Source organism: Perca flavescens, chromosome 6, assembly GCF_004354835.1.
Source record: "Perca flavescens isolate YP-PL-M2 chromosome 6, PFLA_1.0, whole genome shotgun sequence".
NCBI lineage: Eukaryota > Metazoa > Chordata > Actinopteri > Perciformes > Percidae > Perca > Perca flavescens.
The window spans coordinates 31651388-31677251 of record NC_041336.1 but is presented as its reverse complement, the minus strand read 5'-3'; the positions used below and the strand labels follow the sequence as shown (position 1 = coordinate 31677251).

General features: G+C 41.5%; 1 protein-coding gene across 3 annotated transcripts in view; it reads left to right on the top strand.

Moving 5' to 3' along the window:
* The window catches only part of hace1 (HECT domain and ankyrin repeat containing E3 ubiquitin protein ligase 1), a 39000-nt gene that overhangs the window by 3904 nt on the left and 9232 nt on the right, over window positions 1-25864 (top strand). Inside the window, exons 4-22 of one of the 3 annotated variants that reach the window (XM_028580658.1) lie at window positions 580-684; window positions 4228-4303; window positions 5099-5230; window positions 7308-7390; window positions 8200-8296; window positions 8527-8628; window positions 8765-8871; window positions 10502-10652; window positions 12574-12648; window positions 13477-13775; window positions 16833-16901; window positions 17052-17139; window positions 18365-18476; window positions 19176-19273; window positions 20390-20477; window positions 21721-21870; window positions 22921-23117; window positions 24129-24260; window positions 25387-25485. In XM_028580658.1, coding sequence (XP_028436459.1) covers window positions 580-684; window positions 4228-4303; window positions 5099-5230; window positions 7308-7390; window positions 8200-8296; window positions 8527-8628; window positions 8765-8871; window positions 10502-10652; window positions 12574-12648; window positions 13477-13775; window positions 16833-16901; window positions 17052-17139; window positions 18365-18476; window positions 19176-19273; window positions 20390-20477; window positions 21721-21870; window positions 22921-23117; window positions 24129-24260; window positions 25387-25485 — 2260 coding nt within the window. Of the gene's footprint in view, window positions 1-579; window positions 685-1533; window positions 1599-4227; window positions 4304-5098; window positions 5231-7307; window positions 7391-8199; window positions 8297-8526; window positions 8629-8764; window positions 8872-10501; window positions 10653-12573; window positions 12649-13476; window positions 13776-16832; window positions 16902-17051; window positions 17140-18364; window positions 18477-19175; window positions 19274-20389; window positions 20478-21720; window positions 21871-22920; window positions 23118-24128; window positions 24261-25386; window positions 25486-25864 lie in introns of those variants that run through there. The other 2 variants (XM_028580660.1, XM_028580659.1) reach the window with 2 other exon arrangements.

Genomic DNA, 25864 nt, shown 5'->3' with positions numbered 1-25864 from the left:
GCCCGCTCCGGCCGCCGCTGCCGCCACCAGCAGAATGTATTAAGATGACGTGTGGTCCTCCATGTTTCCTTCTTCAAACTTGCCGGGGGCCCGGGAAACTACGATGCCCATTAGCAGCATTAGCAGCACCTGTGAGTTTATCATGTGACCGCGAAAAAACGCGAAAGGCGGAGCAGTATGTCCTGTATGTCCCTCACCGGCTAACGTAGTTCAAGATGGCGCATGAATATGGAGCGTCTACCCCAGTTCATGCGAATGCAAACGTAAAATTTCCAGCCAAAAGGAACACTTGGAATTGATGGTGGTGGTAAATATTATAACACAGATTTTGATAATGAACAACTTAACACGTTACACACTGCACCTTTAACTAGTTTTCAGTGGGAAGCGAGAGAGTAAATCTGTGGTAAACATATCTACCTTCTGGTGTTCATGAATTGAATTGGATGTATACTCTGAAAGCTATACTGAATGAATTGTTTCTCTGTCACATATTGAGCAGAGGGGATTTTTGTGCGCATGCAGGACAGGTTGTCTTCTCTGGCCACACTCAGTTGCTCTGTGTTGTCCTCTGTCCAGCTGTGGCTCAGTGGAGTGTCTGGTTCTGCTGCTGAAGAGAGGAGCCAACCCAAACTACCAGGACATCTCAGGCTGTACCCCTCTGCACCTCGCTGCTAGGAACGGGTACGAGCCTCACACTACTACACTGATTCTCCGTTCACGAGTTTGGGTTCAGTTTTTATTCAAGGTCTCGTGACAGTTGGTCCGGTGAAGTACCATTCAGACATACCGGACTTTTCTAGTTATATGCTGATTCTTCTAAACGTGTGAATCTTTGTTGTCCGGCGAACACGTCGAACGCATTTCCTTCCTCATAAATCGTTCGCAAAGCCAATGTTTGAAGTATTATTTAAATCCAGCTGTGTGTGCATCAGGCCCCGAGGAAGTCTACAGGGCTATGAAGCCAATTTGTTCTATACTGGCCAAACACACGTATTGTGTGGGACACATTGGCACATTACAACTTCCGTGTCCATCGCGTGATGCCATTAGGCCCAAGAGGCTTTTCCCCCATAGACTTACGTGGCGAAAAAGACACGTCTGTAAATCAGTGGATCCATTTTTTCGATCGTCCAACCCCCCGCGACAATGACTCGTTTCAATATCAGAATTTGATCCATTCAGTTCGATAACATTTGGAAAGTCTAGAAGACCCCCACAATCAAATCATTCAACAATGCACATTAATCAACAGTTTCTGTGAATGCGTGGGTGTTAGCCAGTCGGCTCATTTTCAACTGTAGTCCTAGTTACTTACTAGTTAGTTAGAATGCATGTTTTTTTATGGCGGGAGGAAACCCACGCAAACATTCGGGAGGACATGCAAACTGCACAAAGAAATGCCCCGCCCCGGAACTCTGTCCGGGGATCAGTGGCTAGTTGCCGTGAGGCAGCAGTGCTAACCACTGAGCCACTGTGCTGCCCTATTTATTTTCCCCATTCAAGTTAGCGGAGGTCTAAACCGGAAGTAGCCGGCTCGGCCAGCGGAGGTCTCTAGTGCGCATCTAGGGGCCCCCACGACAGCGCAGATCATCGTGGTAAATTTATGCACCTATGCATTTTTTCTTTTTTATACATCCATGGTTTTTTGTACATCCATGTGCGTCCTCGCGCGTGTGCACGAGACAAACAAAACGGGTGACCACTCGTTAAAAAAAAAAGCCTCCGTAGCGCTACTAGAGGTGAAAACCCCTCGGGATACCTTGAACTCTCCTCTAGAAACGCTGCCAGTGGGTTTTAGCGACAAGATCTTTGTCCTGAAATTGGCCCCCCCCTCACTGATCATTCCAGTATGGTATTGATGTGTGTGTTTGTGTGTGTGTGTGGACATTAGCTGACACTGCATGCTCTGTTATCTGAGATCACCCAGCCTTCCATTGGCTTGCCAGACACAAATATCAGCAATCCGGGCTAAGATAACATTTTAACCATTCAGGTTTTTCCCTGTATTACTGCCGCTCGATTCTACTCTTGATTTTTATTTTTAAATGTCTGCTTATTTGACTTGTAGATGTTATTTGCATGTAGTCACTCACTTGTAGTCAATGGACCTTCAAGAGTGAAGATTCATGTCTGTTAGAAGTAGAGCTGGGCAATATACAGTATATAGATATTATATCGATATTGTTATATGAGACTAGATATCGTCTTAGATTTTGTATATCCTAATATGACATAAGTGTTGTCTTTTCCTGATTTTAAAGGCTGCATTACAGTAAAGTGATGACATTTTCTGAACTTACCAGACTGTTGTAACTGTTCTATTATTTGCCTTTACCCACTTAGTCATTGATGATTATTTATAAAAAATATCACTGTGTAAATATTTTGTGAAAGCACCAATAGTCAACACTACAATATCGTTGCTGTATCGATATCGAGGTATTTGGTCAAAAATATCGTGATATTTAATTTTTCCCATATCGCCCAGCCCTAGTTCAAAGTGTTAAGTGGCGTGAAACAGAGCAGCTATGTTTCCATCGACCCGTTTTTGTCCGAATTAAGTAATATCGAATGAAAAATGCCTTATGGAAACAGTAAAATCCGATTGAATTTCATGAATATCGACTCAAAGAAAATACGTTCGGTCTCATCGGATTTTCTCTTGATCGATTTACGGCTTATGCGATAAACGCTGATGGAAACGTTATTTGCCGAATAAATAATGAATTGCGATTAAGTTTTAGGTGATTTTATGGTTGCAACCCCGCAATAAAACAAAGAAGAAGTTTCAGTTCATTTCCGCCCAGTATTTCCGCTCTGTTGGCACACATGACAGGTGTCAACAAAAACAGATGTAAGACAAACGAGGAGACGAGATTTACCAGATTTAATTTACCAGAAAAATATTTAACAGCTATTTTACATATATATATATATATATATATATATATATATGTATAAACACCACTAACACCAACGTACTACCACTATAGTTTTACACTTCTTTTTGGAATTCATGGTCATTTTAAAAACCTAATTTATAGGAAACTACACCTAATTCTTGAGTTAAAGAAGCAGAAATTATGAATTATTTAGACTCATATTAAAGAAAGGAGGATCACAGAAGGGTCAACGTTCAGCGAGGATACTTTGCCAAAACATTTCAAGTTTTTTTTAAATGCAAAAAAAAATGTAATAAAATACCCCAAATTCAGTGAAAGTAGAGATCTGATCTTTTGTTGTACTTGCGAAGCGCGTTGTATGGGATCACCGTCCATGTTATTTTTCAAAAATTCGGTAATTAGGGAGTTAAAAAGAAACCCATATTTCTGGAGATAGACATTTTGAGAACCGGTCAAATTTGACCCGAAGACACTATTAGTCCCTAGTCGTTGTCATTGTAGGTGTATTCAGATATCTATTTATTTTATTCTTTTTTTTTTTTTTTACATCACATCAATTAATCCTTTTGTATTGAACTGGTAAGCAACTGTTATTATTATTCTTTTTTTTTTATTGATTATACTTTATTTATTAATGTATGCACACATACATATGTATGTGTATACTCATCTATTTTGTGATTTATTTTCTCAGATTTTCATTATTATAATTATAGTCTTTTGGTTTTTCCAACTTAAAAAAAAGGGGAAAAAAATGGTTATTTGCATTGCATAGATCTGTAAAACTTATGTGTTCTGAAAACCAATATTAAAACGGTATTAAAAAAAAACAAAAAACCCAAAGACAACACAAGGGTTAAACACATAAGCACCCATACATACGGCCGTAAGCAGTGTTGCCCTCTGTTTGTTCTGCACTGAATTTCTCAACGATGGTTTTGTGTTTGATAGCAGCCTGTTTAGTTAGTGTAGTGTTGGTAGCGGTGGTCAGTGGGAGCAGCTCATGGAGAGAGGATGCTGTTCACATCTCATCTCTTTGACCAGCTGAACTGCTGCCTGACTTGTGCTTTTCTACTGTATAGAGCCCCTCCATTCGGCTCGGTCACAGCTCTGTGACTAACCCTACTGCCGGTTTAAAGGCACAACATCTCTGCCCCCCCCCATTCTGTCTGCGTAACTTTCGTAGAGACGGCAGGGTGCCTTAAAGGCGCATCACTCCTGCCTTGAACAGGCTGTGTGAAAGCGGCTTGTGTGTGTGTGTGTGTGTGTGTGTGTGTGTGTTGTGATTAATTAACCCTTTCCTGTTCCACTGTTCCCTCAGACAGAAGAAGTGTATGGGCAAACTCCTGGAATATAATGCTGATGTCAACATCTGCAACAATGAGGGACTGACCGCTGTGAGTGGACTATAATCCTCCGACTGGGGTTCATATTGTACTGATTGTCTTAAATAGGCCTGCAACAATTATAACATAATTGTCTAGTTGTCAATTATTTTCACGTTTCTTTTGTTTAACCGCAATGAATTGCTAACACTAGCTAAGGTCCTAAGGTATTACTGTTGATGGTAATTGCTGATTTGATGATTAGGTGTGTCAAGTTGAGCTAAAGCTATGCTAGTTGTTGGCACTTGACCCTACACACGTTCATAGCAACAAAAATGACAAGAAGGGGGGGGGTTCAGTAAGAAAAAATGTTTTATGATACTAAAGAGGCATTGTTTACTTAATAGGCTTTGTACTACAGCTGCAATTAGGCCTTAAAAGTTAGACCTGACAAGTACATTTTGATTGACAGCTTTTTAAAAGCCCGAACCCGTTTACAGCCCGGCATTATTGAAATGTGCGCTCGCACACAGCTCTTTTGCCTTTTGTCAAGAATGAGTCATTTATACATTTTTTAACATCATTTATTCATGACTAACCAAAAGATTAAGCCTGGAATTCATTCACAACTTTAATTTGTTTAAAAAAAGTAATACATAAATAAATGTTTTTAAATTTGACTGAAAGAGAACATAAATTATTAATCGCAATTATTTCTGAGACAATGAATTGTACAGCAAAATGTTGAATTGTTACAGCTCTAGTCCTAAAAATGATTGTAATCATGCCTGTTGCTAATGAAATGATCGTGGCGTTATCTCTGGGTGGGTCTGTAGTCAGGATAGTGATTGTGAACCTATGCTGCAGATCCATTGGCTGGCGGTGAATGGGAGGACGGAGCTCCTTCACGATCTGGTCCAGCACGTGTCCAACGTGGATGTGGAGGATGCCATGGGGCAGACAGCTCTACACGTAGCCTGTCAGAACGGACACAAAACCGTGAGCCAATTCTAAATCTATTTCACTGAACAGTGTTTCTTCTATGTTGATTTTGTAGTGGCGGCCCGCCACGGCAACATTTCTGCCGCCACGGTATCCGAAAAGGGGCAGACGCACAATGTAGTTGCGGTTGCCTTTTAAATGATCCTGCTGACTCACATTACAATTTAACAACAAGTAGAACTATTCAGAGGTTATTAACCAGTTTAACTCCACATGCTGTTGTGTTGATGGAGTTTATCGTCAAAACGTTCCCTTTCTTCCGAGTCGACTATTAAACAAACAGCTCCACCAAAAATGTCACCGCGGTGGGTCCGTTCTAATTGGACAACGTTCAACTCGTCAGCTCATCGTCCTGATATCACACATCTTGTCAACTGTTGTTCGGACAGACCTGCACCCACTGCTACAAAAAAGGAAACACTGTTGAAAAAATATGATTGTATTTTTAGCCACAGTTAGAGCATAGGACTCAACGCTTGGCAACATATGTCGGTCTTTGGATTGGTCAGTCCAAGCCACTTTGGTCTAGTTGGGCATTAGGAGCAGCATGGCTTCTAGGGGCTGCTTATTAGGCTTTTAGGCCTGGAGTTTGAGGGCAGTACATGTTGGGTTATATCGGCATTGCGAACGGTTGTTAGCTACAGAGCCCCTGTAAGATCACTGTGGGAAATGTATTTCTTTGTTTTTTTTGTCACTTCAATTTTTATTGAAAATGTTGTAACCTACAACTTACAAAACCACATACAGACAAAATTACAATTGAGCTGAAGACCCGTAAGAAAAAAATTTAATAAAGCCAGCATGTAGTAAAATAATAATAATTTCTTACATACATGATATGGCTATGGCTAGTTATAATGACAAAATAAAACTAAAGAACAGTAATATAATATGTGTGTGAATCCATGTCAAATATTTCTTCTACTACACCCAGCCATTGTTCCTTCTTCGTACTGTGGATCTGCTTTGCACCATGCTCTGGTTACAGTGTTCTTGCTGGCTGTCAGCAGTGCGGGAAATGTTATTTCTTAACTCATTTTGTGTTGCCTCACAACACTTTCTGCATTCTCTTTGATCTATATTTCCAGGGAAGCTCTGACATCAACCATGGCCTAGCTCGGGTTTCAGAGCTGACATGCAAATACAGTATATGGCTGGCTAGGGCTGAGATTGTGATTGGCTGGCTACTCTTTACAGTGCCTGAGATTATAGAATTGGCCAAGACAGTGTTGTAGAGCCAGGCATTCCTGCCAGGATTTGAAGTCAGAAGAGTGTGTGTGTGTGTGTGTGTGTGTGTGTGTGTGTGTGTGTGTGTGTGTGTGTGTGTGTGTGTGTGTGTGTGTGTGTGTGTGTGTTTAGGAATAGCTTCACCACAATGCTTAGCCAACACATCCCTGCCAACTTGCAGAGGCCCTGCATGTAGGTAGCGTTACAACCATTGAATACAGACGTGTCACGCTCTAAAGCCTGTTTTATGGTTCTGTGGAGGCTCCACGCAGAGCATTCCCTGTAGCCTACGTAAGTGGCCTGATGTTTATACTTGGGTAGCTTGTGTGTGTGTGTGTGTGTGTGTGTGTGTGTGTGTGGTAGAGCGAGGGAGCGAGTAGCAACTCTAGAGCCATAGTGTGAGAAACAAAGTGTCTCCCCTAGGGATGCAAATTACCGATTTAATTAATAACCCAGACGCAGTGGGCTCTGCGGGGGGTACGCCGTCGATACCACTCAGAAGCATAAAACGGCCTTCATGCAGCCTTTCGGTTGAGTTCCTACCGACAGTAGCACGAGCCGGCCACAGCAGAAGACGCTGTGCTCATCGCTAGTGGATGGAGGGACCGTCCAAGCAGAAATATGAATATGAGAGATTTCCTTGTATAACCTTTCATCTTCCATTACAATTTAAGAATGTAGACATCAAGAGCATATCTGTAAATCTTGGAAAGTCATTATTGAAATCGTTGTACTTGAGTTGTGATGACATGTTTTTTTAATTTTAATTTAAATTTTTTATTATCCAGTATGTCCGTTTAAAAAAATGTCCCAGTATGTGATACCAGTGTGTGTTGTGTCTGCTTAGACGGTGCTGTGTCTCTTGGACAGTGGAGCTGACATCAACCGGCCAAACATCTCTGGAGCCACGCCTCTGTACTTTGCCTGCAGGTGATGTCATCAGTGATGTCATTGTAATATTGAAGATTCACAGTGTGGGTTTAACTCACCTCTATTGCACGTCCCCTCAACTCTTGAGGGTCAGAGATCAGGCCCCCAGGAATACCGCCAGTCGGTGCCAAAATGTTCCAGTTAGATAGTAAACGCCGTAAACATGTTCCTCGTAGATCTTTACAGTCATTCCCCCGAAAGAACCAAGCAGGCCCGCCTGATTGCCCGATCTGAATTTTCTTCAAAACTTGCCATTTACAGCGTGTCACTCGCTAGCTCGAAATTTGTTGTTTCCCGAAGCAAACCCAGTTCGAGAATGGCAAGGTGAAGGCATCCGGCGCGTGGATGTCAGGCAATTATCCTAAAAAATGTACTCCTGTTGATCCAGACTAGTTGCTTGGTGACTAAACCATACACGCCGTCACATGCTCTGTCACGCAGCGCCTGATCAGCCAATAGCAACAAAATCCAATCGCAAAAGCTGGGTTCCAACCAGTAGAGAGCAGTCTCTATGCATATTTATGTCACAGTATGTAGAACACAAATACTTACCATCAACAACACTACTAAATACCCACATACTGTACATTGGTTTTCAGCTAAAAGAAAAAGTGGCTTTGGATTTTAGTTTCTCTTTAATTTAGACAATGACTTAACAGGAGTTGGCTTTTCACAGTTGTTATTCACATGTCCAGACTGCTAAAATATTCCAAAATATCAGGGATTGTGATAATCTAAAATACCCATGGATAACTTTAAACATCAGAGTGCCGATATATGACCATTAGTCCATTACTGTATTATTGTAGCCATGGCCAAAGAGACACAGCGCAGATCCTGCTCTCTCGTGGTGCCAAATACCTCGCTGACAAGAATGGAATCACTCCTCTGGATCTATGTGTGCAGGTGAGGCTTTTTTTAAACCTTTTAACTCATGTACTTTTACACTTCTTCCTCGTAGTGTTGTGTTGTTCAATTCATGCGCTTACTGTCTCTCCTTGTGTGTGTGTGTGTGTGTGTGTGTGTGTGTGTGTGTGTGTGTGTGTGTGTGTGTGTGTGTGTGTGTGTGTGTGTGTGTGTGTGTGTGTGTGTGTGTGTGTGTGTGTGTGTGTGTGTGTGTGTGTGTGTGTGTTCAGGGTGGATATGGGGAGACCTGTGAGATCCTCATCCAGCACCACAGCAGACTTTTCCAGACCCTCATCCAGATGACCCAAAATGATGAAATGAAAGAGAACATGGTATGGACCAGTTTGTCTCTACATTCATTGATAAGCCCTGTCTATACACTTCTATTGACCGTGTGTGTGTGTGTGTGTGTGTGTGTCTGTCTGCCTGTCTGCCTGCCTTTCTGTCTGTCTGTCTGTCTGTGTGTAGCTCAGGCAGGTTCTGGAGCATGTCTCTCAGCAGAGAGACAGTCATTACCAGAGGATCTTGACCAGTCTTGCTGAAGTAGCTACCACCAATGGACACAAGCTTCTCAGGTATGTTAGACCAGTGATTCCCAGCCAGGGGTACTTGTGCCCCAGGGGGGGGGTGCCTGCTGTTGCCAGGGGGTACTTGAAAAGATTGTGAAGCAGCTCAACTAATTTGTCAAAACAAATAGCCGCAAGCGGCAATTTGCGCGTTCAAACCCTTTCTCGTCCAACAGAAGGTTGTAGCTCTAGTAGTTCCAGTTGTTTCTAGCCTTAACAACTACTCCCAGCGCTTTTCCATATTACAGCCACCATTCACACACATTCATACACTGTGGCCTAGGCTGCCATATAAGGTGCCACCTGCTTATCACATAAACATACACACATTTACACACTTATGGCATGTTGAGCTGCATTTGTGAGAATTTTCAAGACAATTGGACTTACGGTGTGAGGGGCGTGGCCTTTCCAAAATTGCTTTTTTGATTGTTAATTATGGCGCAACCATGTGGCCAATTGGGCTCATATTTGGGCTTTCGGCTGATTACTTACTCCTTTCCTTGTCCTTTTGTTATTTCTTTTAGTTTTAATACTTTTCTTGTCCTTAGCATTTCTATGCAGCACTTTGAGATTTGCTTAAATATAAAGTGTGTTACAAATTTACATTATTTTTATATTTCTTGGGAACCAAATGCACATCTATTCCAGTCATTGGGTCAAATTTGGTGTTTCTGGCTCATTCCAGCTTGCTGGAATTTGAGCCGCGGCAGAAGACAACGAATAATAATAATAAACCGGAGCAAAAAAAATAGGGTTGTACCCCTTCGGGGTTTGATCCCTAGTTATAAATTGTGTTAAAGAACATATCAGCTGTAACACCTGTACACAGAAGTTTAAACTGGTAGCTAACAGTAATTAATAAATGGTGAAAATAAGCGGCTGCAATGGTTAATTAAAAGTACTGACTAACAGTTTAACTAGTTAGCTAAAAGTAATGGATAAACGGTTGAAACACCCAGCTTCACTCCCTTTGAGGGAGAAACCTCAGACAGACCCAGGCTCTTGGTAGCCGGTGCCGGTTGGGGGTGTGATGAACAGTGGCAATAATAGTCACAATAAAGATAATGGAACTATGACTAAAAATAGTAGTTGTAGTAGTTAATGGCGTAGCAGGGCACTGCAGGGCCTTACAGGGTGGAGCAGACCATAGCAGGACGTAGCAGGGCATAGCAGGGCACTGCAGAGCATAGCAGGGTGTAAAAGGGCGTAGCAGGGCGCTGAGCAGGACCACAGCGGCAGCTGCAACCATGATTTAGGTGCCACCCTAATCCAAGGAAAACTGCTGGGCAAAAAAAGGGCTCCAGGGAATAAGCTCCCCAGAGCTAGGTTAGTAACAAGCATTTCTGGGACATGAGTGCACACAGATGGAAAGAGAGAGGAGCTCAGTGGGTCAAAGGGAGTCTCCTGGCAGTCTTAAACTATAACAGCATAACTATGAGCTGGTGCAAGGCAAACCTGAGCCTGTTCTATAAGGGATGGTAGATGAATCTGACGACTATAAAGAGACAAACGTATTATCCATTACATGCCTCCCTACATTGTACCTGTCTAATGTGTGTCAGGGTGCCTGATTTTGTGTAGCTGCATTACAAATGGATGTTTGACAGTCGCTCATTTTACCTCTGTCCATCCTCAGCCTGTCCAGCAGTTATGAAGCACAGATGAAGAGCCTGCTGAGAATCGTTCGTATTTTCTGCCATGTGTTCCGCCTGGGGCCTTCTTCACCCAACAACGGCAACGACATGGGCTACAATGGCAACAAGACGCCTCGCAGCCAGGTCTTTAAGGTTAGTAGGTTAGCTGGATATACAGTACGTTGTGATCTGTAGGTGCTGCAAGAACCACTGAGTAGGCTGCTGGGATGGAAGTGGTGAATGCTCTGTGTTATTTGCATTAACGTGTTTTTTTTACTTAATTATATCAACACTGATAATCACCAATTCTACTTTTAAATTATATATTGGTTAATGCCTAATTCTCGGATATTTAATGAAAGTATGCACATCTGAAAAACACAAAACATCAAAGCAATTTTTTTTAACCCTTGTGTTGTCCTCGGGTCCAATTTGACCCGTTCTGAAAACTTCTATATCAGAAATATGTTTCTTTTCCAAAATGTTAAGTACAATTGCAAGTACTTGATCACTACTTTCATAAAATTTTGGATATTAAATTTTATATCATTTGACAAAATTGAAATGGATTTAAAACCTTTCAAAACTTTGAGCTACACGTCTGTGATTATCCATCAACATAGGTTCCTCTAATATTAGTCAAAATAATTAATCATTTCAAAATTAGGTATAATGTCCTATAAATGAAATGTATTGACCATGTATTCTAAAAATAAGTGTAAAACGAGTGGTAATAAGTTGGTTTTAGTGAAAAATAGCATCGCAAACGCCAAAAAAGTGACAAAAACATTGAAATAAAGTGCTTTGTCCCTTTAAAAACACGTCAGAAAATGTGTCAAAAATATATTTTAAAAAGTGTTCATTTTGACCCAGAAGGACAACAAGTGCATCGTCAACCAGAAGACAACACAAGGGTTAAATATAATCTTCATACTTTATTTAGCTTCCACAATATCTTTAATTGAGTGATGTAGTGTGATGTTTCGATTGGTCTAAGATCTCCACCAAGCATAGCACCAACATAGTGTATATACAGTATATATATATATATATATATATATATATGTATATGTATGTGCATAGTCTTAATGGCTACCTCCCAATCAGTCATGTGTTCATATTTAGTGAACAATGGAGTAATCATCATTCACAGGTTGAGAAGTAAAACAATATGACAAACAAAAAGAAATCCACAGGCTGTTAACTTTAATACAGCTTAACATAATGAATCGTTCTTCAGACAAATATATTGGAGGAGACATTAATAATCTTATTGAGAGAGAGAGAGAGAGAGAGAGAGAGAGAGAGAGAGGCTGTCTACATCTTTATTAGCTTATTATGAATATACCAGTATCAGCATGTCCCTGCAGAAATATCAAAGAAATGAGTTGATTTAGAAACAATGTCTCCAATGTGTAGTTTGTCCACCAGAGAGCACTACCATGTTAATTTTTACACTGTAGTAAGTCCTGCTTACTACATGTCTTAGTCACTAATCTTTAAGAACCACATTTATGTGACCAACGTCAAAAATGTAAATATAAAAAAATGCAGTCAATATAAATTATAGAATTTTTTTTATTTATAATATCAATATCGACCTCAAAATTCAGTTTATGCCAGGCTATGCTCCAGCTTTTGGACTTTGAAAGGAAACAATCATTCAGTGGTTTTAGTACTGACTTGAGGAACTTTTAAGGTTGACCAAAACAATGAGCTCAAAGGCTCCAAAGAGCTCCACAAAGCTGCAGAGTTGGTGATAATTCTTTTTTGGGTTTGTCTCTACGAGTGACCACTTTCATAGAACACATACTCACCTGAGCCTTTGTTAATATGAAAAATATTGATTACTGCACCTTTGTAAAGCACTTGTGTAGGGTTTAAAAATGTCCGGCTTTGGCAAGTCCTGGTGGTAGTATCAAAAACAGCACTGGGGCAATAGTGGAACTTTTTCTAGTTAATTGCTTCTTTTATTGGAAGATAGTTGGTAACACTGGCACATGATCATACTGTCTTGACTGTATATCCTTTCAACTAAAACAGCACCAATAAGAATTGACTCCATTGGTTGCAGATGTGTGCGAGACAGATGGCTGTGGAGACGGTACAAAAAGATGAATGTCCCTGGACAGGTTCTGCTGTCTTTGATGTGAGCCATGGACGTTTTTATCATTTGCAGCAGCAATCCTAAACCTCTGCATGTCAAATGCACTGACATGTCGAACTTTGGGAAATATGATCTCTGGAACCCTGCAATCTTATAATCGTACTTACCATCACAATAGGTAGCCGGGTGTTTTCATGATTTAATCTTAGATTTGAAAATTATTGGCATTTTGTTGTGTGTGGACAGAGTTAGGGTTGGGCAATATGTATACAATCTTCTTTCATGCTACATGTCATTTTAGATTGCACTTTGAGATGTACAGTATGTCATGATATTGTTATCTATAATGATGTATTTATAGAAGAATGTATTATAGATGCACCGATTACAACTTTCTAGGCCGATTCCGATTTTCTTTGAGTTAGGCCAGCCGATACTGATCTTAGCCGATTCCGATTTCATTTTTTCTAACCACTTTACAGCACATGCAAATATTTATTTTCTATCTTTTCTTTAATAGAACATTTTGCACAGAACATAGAACATTTTTTGAACATTGAATGGATCACTATAAAATAGAACTATATAAATTACTCCTGGTGTGGAGAAATTCACACACATCTAAAGTGCAATGTTAGAACTATTTCCTTCTTTTCACATCCAATATAACTAATATATAATAATAAATAATAATATAACTAAAAAAAAAGTGATTTTGGTTTTTGGTGTCGTCCCCTCCACGACCTCCTTTTTCCTCGCAAGTGTTGCATTTTGCAAACTCGTTATATTCTGCACACACGCTGAATATAGCGTTGACCTGAATGAAGCTTTAAAAAAGAACCCTCTCCCCTCCTGTCGGTCTCTTTGCAGCCAATGGAGCTGCTGTGGCACTCCCTGGACGAGTGGCTGGTGCTTATCTCCACAGAGCTGGACAGGAACAGGAAGAACCCTTCTTCCCCCTCCTCCAGCAGCAGCGAAATAGCCTCGCTGCTGCTCAAACAGCGGGAGGTCGACCCCTCCGGCTCCATGCCCTCCTTGCTGGACGCCCAGACCGCCATGGAGACAGAGGTGTACGCCGATGGGGAGGACGTCATCTCCATGACGGCCAGTCGGCTCAGTGCTGTGATCCAGGCCTTCTATATGTGCTGCTCCTGTCAGATGCCACAAGGGTCGGTGTTCAGCCTTCCATCTGTCCGCTGTGATATCTAATCAGTATACAGAAAAAGGGGGTGACTTTCCTCTGTGGCGCCAGCTGACGGAGCTCGGAGCTGAAATCTGACACAGCGCGCCATGTGGCGGCTCTCAGCAGACCCCCGTTATGTGTTTAGCGTCATCTGGCCGGTTCTTGGCAGACCTCGGCTGCTCTGAGCTCCGCGCGCTGCTGCCACGGAGGGAAGCCACGCACCGTTCATCTAAACACCGTGCCCACACAAAGATGACACAGAGCCTAATTGGAATCGGCAAAGTATCTTTTTAATAAGGCAGGGACAATGTGCTTTTTCAATTATTTCACGATACACGGGTGCCAATCCGATTTTGTATCGTGATTTTAATTTTTTTTTATTTATTCTGATTCTAGAAGATTCTTTAGTATTGAGTATTGCGATTTTCTTCTCCTTCTTTAACAAAAACAAACGTTGAATTGGGCGGCGCTAACTGTCGCACAGAGCAACGGACCCTCTGCAAAATAGCCTCGGGAAGGAACTTGTTTTGGTGGAACAAGTGGACGTTCAAAAGTTGTTTTAGTCGTGCAACAGAAAACTCTGATTCAACAGAGATCTGAGGAGCAGTTAACCATAGTCCTCAGAAATCCGGAAATCCGGCCAAAATGAGGGACATCAGGTGGCACCGGAGCAATCCCGGAAGTGGAACATCGTGAATATAGTCACCTGCTACTACTGCTGTACTACTATTGACACTATTACTACAGCCACTACTACTACTGCTGTTCTCTCCGGCTGATAATGTTACTTCTACCACAGCCACCACTTGTGCATTAAGAGAAGCTACCCACTGCAACATATATCTAATGCGATATGATTTAGGACTGCATTATATGAGGCAAAGATGCGATATGCGATAACGTTGACATTTTTTGATTTTACTTGGGATAAATAAACAGATATTAAAGTGTACTCAGTCCTGCCTTTCTGCTGCTGTCAGTAGTCTGCTAAAATCAAATCAAAATCATTTCCAACATTCTTTTATTGGACAAATTGAACATTGAATCCAACAAAAAATGCGCCCCAAATAAATGAATGAAATTTTTGACATCAACAACTTCTCAGTCCCTCGTCCCCTTTCTGCTAAAGCCCAAACGGTCTTCTAAGATTGAATGCTGAATGAAAACACCCCACCTGGCCCTGATTGGTGCATCCGAACGGGGAGCTGTGGATTTTTTGCAAATTGCACTACAGGCTGTAGGTGGCGCCAGAGGAGCTGGATTTGTTTTAAATGTCCTGCTTCATGTAGTTCTACTGGAACATAGGGTCAGTTTCAGCAGATATGACCGAAAGTTAGTTTTATAAGGCTTACCTACTGCATCTTTAAGTGCAGTTTCCTACTGATATTTTCAACACAAAAAATCTCTCTTTTGCGATATGTCGCATCCTTTCGCGCTGTGTTTATTGCGGCAGTTGATTTTGCGATAACGATAACAAAGCGAGATAATGCAGTGCCGCCGTAATCTGATGTCAGTGCTCTACTCACTCTGTTTTTTCTGCCACTGCCGTGGTTTGTAAAGTGTTTCGTAAGCTTTATTTCCACCCCAGCATCCATCTGTAGGCTAAGAGTCTAACACCTGCGCAGCAGCAGCTTCAGCTTCAGTTCAGTCCTGTATCAGCGTCACACCAGATGTGTTCAGCCACAGTACTGCCATTGTCTAAGATGCGTTTTGGCAGTGCTCACAGTTCAAAAACCCACTCACTGTAGTTAGGTGCAAAGGATGGAAGAAAACCGACTCCAAGCCAAAAAAAGACAGATCAGGTCGCTGTCACATGCTGCAGTGCAAGTGAATCTGCCACGCAGCAGGTGTAAACAGCTGGATTGACTAAAATACAAGCGTATCTGTTCTGTCAAACACATGTGAGGCAGACAAACGCAGCTGAAGTGTGTCCTCTGTAGACAGCTTAACTTCCCTTGGTGGGTTGTCACTCTTTAAGGAATCTCTGCTGTGCTGAGCTGCAGAGAGCGACAAGGACAGATAAATGCCTGGGATGTGTTTCTCTACAACTACTACTACTACTACTACTACTACTACTACTGCTACTACTAGCACTAGCACGTTACTCCTACTACTACTCAGGGTTTCCTCTGGGTCTTATAAAGTAGAAGTCTAAAATTTTAAACTTTTAGGCCTAAAAAAGTCTTACATCCCCTCAAGCATTGTGTTCTAGGTCTTAAATTGTTTTAAACAGGTCTTCATTTACGTCCATGCAACTCTACCTCTAATGCTCTGTTTTTTTTTTTTATTCCATGATGTTGTAGTTCTTTCTGTCGCTAGTCCAAATTACTAATACTAATACTAATCAGACCAACATGCAACTTATATTGCATATCAGCTTTTGTGTTATCGTCGCGAGAGGGTCTTCACGTTTTTTAGGCCAAGGGCCCCTAAGTTGAAAGAGAGACTGAGTAGGGACCCCATACTGCATATTTTTTATACAAATCAGTTGCATATTAAACTGGGCCTAATATATATTATTTATACATCATGTTTTAATGTTAAACATACATGTGGAAGGCACAGTGACTTCTTCTTTTTCTTTTTTTTTTTTTTTTTTACAAATAAGCCAATTTATCTTTGCTAACAAAATGTTGGATTCATATTAATGTATATTTTCAGACATATTTAAGTTTCTGAAAAAATAAACTTTCAAAAATAATTTTGCTTCCCCCCCCTTCACTAACTTGGAGGATGCAATTATTCGCAATTACATCATTAAATACGCTTAATTAACAGCCAATAGAGGCATGCTACAGTATTGACATCCCTGCTGAAATGAACCGTCTATCTTTCTGTTTCTTTTTTTACCGTGCTTTCCATCAGCAATAGCAATAATAATTATAATAATAATAATCCAACATAATTTCTTCAGTGTAGGAGATTTTGCCATTTTAGATAGAAATGAAAAACAAATGCTGTTGATGAGATTGCGTTTTGTCTCGTTTCCTTTCTCACGTCATCTTTCTCACTCTTCGCCTCCCCTCTTTTTCTCCTCACCCAGAATGACATCCCCTCGCTTTATTGAGTTTGTCTGCAAGCATGACGAGGTGCTCAAGTGTTTTGTAACCAGGTGAGTCAATGCGGCTCTCCACCATGGTTCACCCTCCCTGCGCAGCACTGGGTAATGATCCAGCAACTTCTTTCCTTTGACACTTTTATCTCTTTGTTCTCTCAATTCGTCCCTGTGCCTCCCTTTTTTTTTTTTTTTTTTTTTTTCCAGGAATCCAAAGATCATCTTTAACCACTTTCATTTCCTCCTGGAGTGTCCAGAGTTGATGTCACGCTTCATGCACATTATTAAAGGCCAGGTAAGACATGATGAATTATTTTATGAAATGTTTCGAGGGACTTAATATGGAAGCACACGTTTGGAAGCTAAATTTAATCAGCTAGAAACCATTGTCTGTTCTTTATTGAGCAACACTATCAGTAACGGTTGTATTTAGTCAGAAGGTGTACACTTTAAAGGGTAACTACCGTTTTTTTCAACCTGGACCCTATTTTTACAAAAGGGTTGTACTTAGTGTCTTCATTAATTCATAGGTGTGTTTGGGGCGTAACATGCAATAAACCAATCAGAGTGTTATCTCCCATTCTCTTTAAAAGCCAGGCGCGTTTGTACTTTGGCGCATTGCTATTATGATGGCGGATTTGCTGTTAAAATAACAATGAAATGCTGCGCTGCTGACTTTAGACCAGGATTTTGTTGGTCAATGGCGCGATCACTTCCCGCTGCCCCAAGATAGCAATACGCCCAGAATGCACCTGAACAAACCTCCCTGTAAGACCGGCACGCCCAGGGGCGCACAGATGGGCGCAGGTGCATTTGCTATTTAAACGACGCGAGTGCTGGATGGGAAATTGACAACTGGGTCAGTCTTAAACTAGCAAAGACACTTGCGTCAGGCTTTGCGCTGCGCCGGGTGAAAGATGGGGCCCGGTGTCTTTGGTTGTGTCTTCAGGGACTTTATGGAAAGTGACTTTGGAAGTCCCCTGTCTTCACTTCAGGATCATTTAACAGCGTTACAACCATGGCGATAACACTTGTCTTAAGTTCTGTTTATATGGCTTCATAAATTTTAAGCGCTGCTCTGTCTTGTGTGCTGTTCCCTCACTCGTCAGTATTCATATTTGAGCAGCAGCGTTCGAGCCTCGTTACCCATGGATTATGGCTCGCCTGGGAGTGGGCCCTTGTTTTAATTACAGACTTTAACCTGGTGAATTTGATTTCATCTCCTGATTCCTCTCTCTGTACGCCCCGCAGCCCCAGTGGGAAAAGCCTTTTTTTCCCCCTCTCTTCCATGCTCATCCTTCACTCTACCTCCAACGCTTAGAGAACAAAGGCATATATTATGCAAATAGACCCCGAGCCTCATCTCTGTATTACAGACGGGTTTTTCAGCACTGAAGGCTTTCTGAGCCGTCGGTTGAGACTGAAAAATCCACAGTCTGAGAGTTGAAAGCACAGCGAAGTGGTAATTAGTTCAGGAAAGTGCCGCGCAGTGTGGGATGAAGTCTTGTTTCCTCCCTCAGCCCTTCAAAGATCGCTGCGAGTGGTTCTATGAGCATCTGCTGGCCGGCCAGCCGGACTCAGACATGGTTCATCGTCCGGTCAACGAGAACGACATCCTGCTCATCCACAGAGGTACAAAAGGTCCTCTTTATACACGAACAGAGGGGAGTCTTCTGCATCACAAGCATTACCTTATTACATGTGTGCATCATTTCCTGTGAAAACCATATGTGTGGGTACACCATTTGAATAACACACAAACAATGAAAACTAGTGAATAAGAAAGGCAATTACAGAATGTAAAGACATTTAAGGGCTATTGCTGAAAGGATGCCAAACCATAAATAGTAGCAAAAATGGCTTTTGATATAATTAATGTGTAGTGGATTGTGACTAAGACACAACACCTTGGGATAGATGAGATCATTCATCATTAACATTCAACATTCATTTATTTCAGATTTTTTTTTTTTTACGTTTTTACTAAGAACTAGTTTGTCTTCTGTTACTACTAATGATTTCCAACATCATTCGCTATGGAAAGGTGTTTGTGACTGGTACACAGTATAGATGCTGCTTGGTGCAAAATTGTGTGCGATAAAGTGATAAAATATCAAGTTCTACAGGTTGTGAATTTATGCCAATAAGCAATAAATTGCCAGCTTCTAATTGGAGTTTGTCCAGTCAATAAAAGAAAGAACAGAAAGCATGTAGCTCCAACCCAGACCGACATATTTTCCATCTGTTCTCCACAACTTTTTCTCCTTAATGTTTTGTTCTTAGTGTACCGATACGTATTTTTTTTGTGTGTGTGTTCTTTCTCACTAACAGATTCCATATTCAGGAGTAGCTGCGAGATGGTTTCCAAGTCCACCAATGAGAAACTCAAACAGGGCATCGCTGTTCGCTTCCATGGCGAGGAGGGGATGGTGGGTTTCTAAATTCATGTGGCACTGCAGGAGTTCTGAGTAATCCATCTCCTTTTTCTGGCCTGTTTCAGCTGTCAGCTGATCAACAGTACTGCAGTTTAGAGCTGGGTGATAGAAAAAAAAAAGAAAATCCAATATTACGATATTCTTGACCAAATACATCGATGTCGATATTGCAGCGAGATTGTAGGGTGGACTATTGGTGCTTTTTTACAAAATATTCACACAATGAGATTTTTTTTCTTCTAAATAATCATCAGTAATGTGGATATAATGACTAAGTGGTTAAAGGCAAATAATGAAACAGCTAGCAAGCCTGCTAAGTTCATAAAATGGCAACACTTTACTGTAATGCAGCCTTTAAAACCAGGAAAAGACAACACTTATAATAATTTAAGACGATATTGACGCTGTCCAGTTTGGTCAGTTAGGACAGAAGACAAACAACTTCTTTTATTTAAGGTGGTTTATTAAAGCTGGAATAATAATAGCAACTTATATATGTATACAAGGATTCTTCCGGTTTGAGAAGCCACAGTCAGCGGAGCGCTGTGTCTCTCCTTTCCCCGAAAAGAATGCCGTTCAAAAGTCACAGCTCAATATATGAAAATGTTTTGAAAATGCGGGAGGCTGCCGTGTTTTAAACTTTGGCGCTTCCTGGTTGGTGCCCAGCTTCTTGGCATTCGATCCATCCAATGGTAGAGGACAACACCCTGGAAAGAGATTTCCCGCTCTCCCTTACCCCCTGGGTATTGTTCACTCGTTTACAAGGACGGGATCAGGTTACTTTAAGAAGAATTCAAACTATTTCAACCAGTCTAACTGCCACCCTCAAATGTCAATGCTCTGTGTGTGTGTGTGTGTGTGTGTGTGTGTGTGTGTGTGTGTGTGTGTGTGTGTGTGTGTGTGTATCACTATGTGTGTGTGACTTTGCCCAAGAACAGCCATTCTTTTAAGATGATTGTTCGCTACAGTACTACTAAATATTCCTAACAATATCTAGCCTCATATATTGATGTCGATATACTATCGATATACTGCCCAGCCCTACTCCAGTCCCATGTCTCATTGAATCCACAGCTGTTAGTTGTGATGCATTTGTCGGTGTTTTTACAGGGCCAGGGGGTGGTTCGGGAGTGGTTTGACATCCTGTCCAATGAGATCATCAACCCAGACTATGCTCTGTTCACTCAGTCAGCTGATGGTACGTGTCACTTTCCTTATGGTGCGTTCTTTTTGTCTTGTAATCGCGACTAGTAGCTCGAGTGTGACGTCACATCCATGTCGGAAAACGAATAACCGCGGGTTGTTGCGTTCTTTTTGTCACACAATACTACGAGTCGGAGAAAAGATGGATTTTTGTAACATTTTTATTAACATTTAGGATTCTATTCACCCAGTTATTGACATATTACACAAATATATTTCACAGTTTGATACATGAAAATTACGTTTTGATTAACGTTAACGTTAGGCTACTGCTCTGCTTTCAGCTCAAGTCTCGGCTTAAGCCATTGTTGTCATATAGCAACCAAGCGTCTCTAGCCAATTTCAGCTGCACAAGCTGCAAAATAACTAATCAGGCGGTATTTAACTCCTAATAAGACTGTAGAGACATGTCTATAGGTAGCAGTATACAGCACTATGTTTAACTCCTAATAAGACTGTAGAGACATGTCTATAGGTAGCAGTATACAGCACTATGTTTAACTCCTAATAAGACTGTAGAGACATGTCTATAGGTAGCAGTATACAGCACTATGTTTAACTCCTAATAAGACTGTAGAGACATGTCTATAGGTAGCAGTATACAGTGCTATGTTTAACTCCTAATAAGACTGTAGAGACATGTCTATAGGTAGCAGTATACAGCGCTATGTTTAACTCCTAATAAGACTGTAGAGACATGTCTATAGGTAGCAGTATACAGCACTATGTTTAACTCCTAATAAGACTGTAGAGACATGTCTATAGTTAGCAGTATACAGCGCTATGTTTAACTCCTAATAAGACTGTAGAGACATGTCTATAGGTAGCAGTATACAGCACTATGTTTAACTCCTAATAAGACTGTAGAGACATGTCTATAGGTAGCAGTATACAGTGCTATGTGTACGACTTCTTCATTTGGTTACAACAAAGACAAAAGTGCTTAAAATTGTAGAAAACCACAATGTTTACTACGTGTGATGCATGACGTAGCCATCTTTGAAAGTGAACTCGGGGTCCTCTGAGTTCAGACGACTTGACGAGTCGTATATATACGACCTCGGTGGCGTTCTTTTTGCAACTTCCGGTTCGTAACTCCGGAAAATGACTCGTAAATCGACTTCGGTGGACAAAAAGAACGCACCATTACTGTGATAACATTCAGTGTGACAAGCAGAACCTTATCATGTGGAATGACGGTGTGTGCTTGTGTGTGTGCGTGTGTGTGTGATCTACAGGTACCACTTTTCAGCCGAACAGTAACTCGTCGGTGAACCCGGACCATCTGAACTACTTCCTGTTCGCAGGTCAGATCCTGGGTCTGGCTCTGTACCACCGACAGCTGGTCAACATCTATTTCACCCGCTCCTTCTACAAACACATTCTGGGTAAAAGAACACAAGCATCTGTGTAGATAAGAGTCAGATTAGTGTGTTGATTAATAATATATAATAATCGTATGGGTTAATTAGCTAAAAAGAAGTCATACTGGAACACACATGCGTCATACACACACTGCTGATTGCATGTCTAGGGTTTCAAGCGTTCAGTGTTGGATAACTTGATCATTTTTATTCTTTATACATTATTGTTGACCTGATGGTACCCTGACATGACTCTAGTGATGTTTTGATCAGATTCCAGAAAAGTACGTTACTATCATAACCGTATTAGCATTATTGTAATGTTAAATGTTTTAGATATTGCATTTGTTTTAAACATTGCAAAGTGGAGAATTATATAGTGCCATACTAGCCTGACAAGCCAGCCCCACGTCAAGATGTCGGGTCTGGGAACTCACCATTGGCAGGGCTCAATCCGAGGGGCGGGATAAACTTTCAAATTCCCTCTGCACTCAGAGCCAACCAGAGCAACACTAGTTGATATATTAAACTCCGAACACATTTTCCTTTTTTAAGAATGAAAAGGAAAGTGCTTAAAGTGCTTAACTCCAAGTCTTCCAGAGTCACGGCCAAAGCCGATTCGAAAGACCTCTTCTTTGTTTTCAAGTAGCAGGGAATTCACACAGAACCATCGCAACACTGCCCTCCTTATGTTAAGCCCACCCACCGACTCTATACACGATGTGATTGGCCTGACCAGAATTTGGTTTTTCCAGTTCCAAGCCAATGGAGAGTTGCTAGACTGACCCTGGCTGCAAATGACATTTGCTGCTGATAGGGTGCGTCTAGATTCCTAGGCTAGTGCCATACACTTGGAACATTAAGAAAATCTGGGAGTTGAGCCCTAGTGATTATCAAAGTTAACATTTGTGTTAATTACTAAGTTAAAAAAATCCTTTACTTTCCATACTATAACTAATGTGTAAGTCTTTGGCATTCTGTGGACAGCAAAGGAAGAATCCCATTGTACAGTATTGTTACCTTACTGTGCATGTGACAATACAACTTGTGAATTGAAAATTGTGCGTTTCCCAGGTATCCCAGTGAACTACCAGGATGTGTCGTCCATCGATCCAGAGTATGCCAAGAACCTGCAGTGGATCCTGGACAACGACATCAGCGATCTGGGTCTGGAGCTCACCTTCTCCGTAGAGACAGACGTGTTCGGGGCGATGGAGGAAATGCCGCTCAAACCCGGAGGGACCAGCATCCTGGTCACCCAGGACAACAAGGTCAGTCGCCGCGACCAGTCAGAGGCATTAATGTCAACATAACGCAAGAACACGTTGGTTTGGTCAAAGGGCAGAGTTCAGTGATAGGTGGTTCTGTTTTATTTTACATATTTTTCAAATAATTTCTTGATAAAAATGTCCACAGTGTTTCTCCTCCTTGGGCTTGGGTACCCCAGGGTGCTCGTCTAAATAAGTCGTTTTCCAGAACTTAACATTTGACTATTAATTAAAAAAATGTAGACACATTTGTGCTGTAAGACAAAATTACAATCATTTAACGTGAGCTGTAAGAATGGCCGGGATACAGTTGATAAAATGAACTATGGCTGTAATATTTATTACCATGGCCTTTTGACGCATCTATGAGATCACAGATCGTACAAAATAAGATGGTACATGGTCACATGTATCCACTGGTTTCCTGGCAATCTCCCATTAAACCTTTTGTTTTAACAAATGTTTGTATTTATGCTAAGCCATTCTAACTGGCTTCTAGATCCAACTTCATGTTTACCTGACATGAGAGGTATCAAAAAATCACAGTCACATTTTATGGATCTGGGTGGTTTTGATTTAAATGTGTGGCGGCCAAGATTTGAAACAGCTTACATGATGATGTGACCTACTCAGAATATCTTAGAGCTTTTAAAGACGGGTGCTTTCTGCTTTTTCTTTTTGATTTGAATATTTGGACAGGTGTCTCACACATGTTGTTTATGTCAGAATCAAGTCAGACCAAAAATGAATGGCCGGCTGAAGTTCCCCTCTAGTATATCCATCCATTGTTGGTCTCTTATGAGCAATTGATCTCTCTCCTCCAGCTAATTGGGAGGAAGAGTCCCAATTAGAGAGTGCAGTACCGCAGTGTTCCTGCAGATGGCACTGTCTCACAAAGCAGAGAACAGGAGCCGAAATAATAACTATGCATGAGCTATGTCTCTTTCTCTGGTCCATCAGTATTTCTCGGGGACTTTGATCTGGGTGTGTGTCTGTGTCCGTGTCCTCTCTCAGGCCGAGTACGTCCAGCTGGTGACGGAGCTGAGGATGACGCGAGCCATCCAGCCTCAGATAAATGCCTTCCTGCAAGGATTCCACACCTTCATCCCCCCCTCGCTCATCCAGCTTTTCGACGAATACGAATTGGTTAGTCATTCTCCTCCAACCTCCCTGTCCTCTCAGAACCAGAAAAGGTTTTATTGCCACAAGAGCTTACACTTACGTGGAATTTGCCTTGGCGGTTGGTGCATACATGAACAAACAGACATATTGAAACATATATATATATATATATATATATATATATATATATATATATGCTTTTCCTCATCCATCGTCTTTTATTGTTGACATTCTCCTTGCTTCCCTCCGCTTGCCCGCCCGCTCGGCTCTGATGCAGGGATTGATTAGCCATGTCTGGATGTGGCGGGGCTGTAGCGGGTGGGGGTGGAGGGTGTTACTACGGTGACCTTGAAGCCCAACCCTCTTCTCCCAACTCCCATTTCTTTCCTGTGTGTGTCGGCAGATTTCATGTCCTCACTTGTGCAATGATCAATAGTATAGCATGAGGATTATCCCACCTTGGATTTGTTGGACATGCCTCGGCCCTGCTGTCATCGCAAGGCAACTGGCAACTGAACGGCCTGTTTTGTGTCTGTTTTACTCTCGCTGCCGATTCCGATTCCATCAGTGTACGTGTGCCTGGAGTTTAAAGGATAAGAAGGGCAATATTCCATATTTTTCTTATTGACCAAAACAACAAAATAATCCCACGTGCCGGAGTCAAACCAACAATGACTGTATCCTACTAACAAGAACTGCGTGTGTATCCAAAGCCTGACATATCGTATTCCTCCGTGCCATGGAGCTTCATTGTTCTCCGAAAGACTATTAAAAAGACATCAGTGAGCCACACTCTTGCACTGGGTGACGTGTTCCGTCATTACAATGAACACACACACACATACACACACACTTTAGTGTTTTTTGGCTCAGATTCACACAGACACACACAATGTCCTGCAGCCCCATATACTCACTAGAGCACCAAATGTGGATGAATCCATAGCTGAAATTTTTTTATCTCCTCTTGTTTAAGTATTGTTTGCTAAAAACCACACTGTCCAGCTGTTTTAGGAAATTAGTGATTATTTTTTGTGTGTGTGTGTGTGTGTGTGTGTGTGTGTGTGTGTGTGTGTGTGTGTGTGTGTGTGTGTGTGTGTGTGTGTGTGTGTGTGTGTGTGTGTGTGTGTGTGTGCGCGTGTGTGTGCAGGAGCTCCTGCTGTCAGGGATGCCAGAGATCGATGTGCAGGATTGGTACAGGAACACTGAGTACACCAGTGGCTACGACCCTCAGGAGCCAGTCGTCCAGGTGGGCTTGTTTGGTTTTTCTGCGAGTCTGACGTGGATTAAATCCTCCAAGAACAGACAATTATGTTTCACTTGAATAATCTGGTTGACTACGATGTTTACCAGTTTGGTTGTCCAAACCTTAAGCCAGGATGTTACTTCATTCCATTTATGGATTTGTTTGAAAAGAGTTTGAGGAAAGCAACATTTACCAAGCAATGCGGTAGTATCATTTTTTTCATTTTTTTTCTTCTCATTGATGATATTCTTTTTAAATGTCAGACTATAAAGAACGGTTGACACGTGAGCAGACTTACTCACAATGTGTTATCAGCTTTGAACTGTTAGTCTGGGCGCCTGGGTAGCTCACCTGGTAGAGTGGGCGCCCATATGCAGAGGCT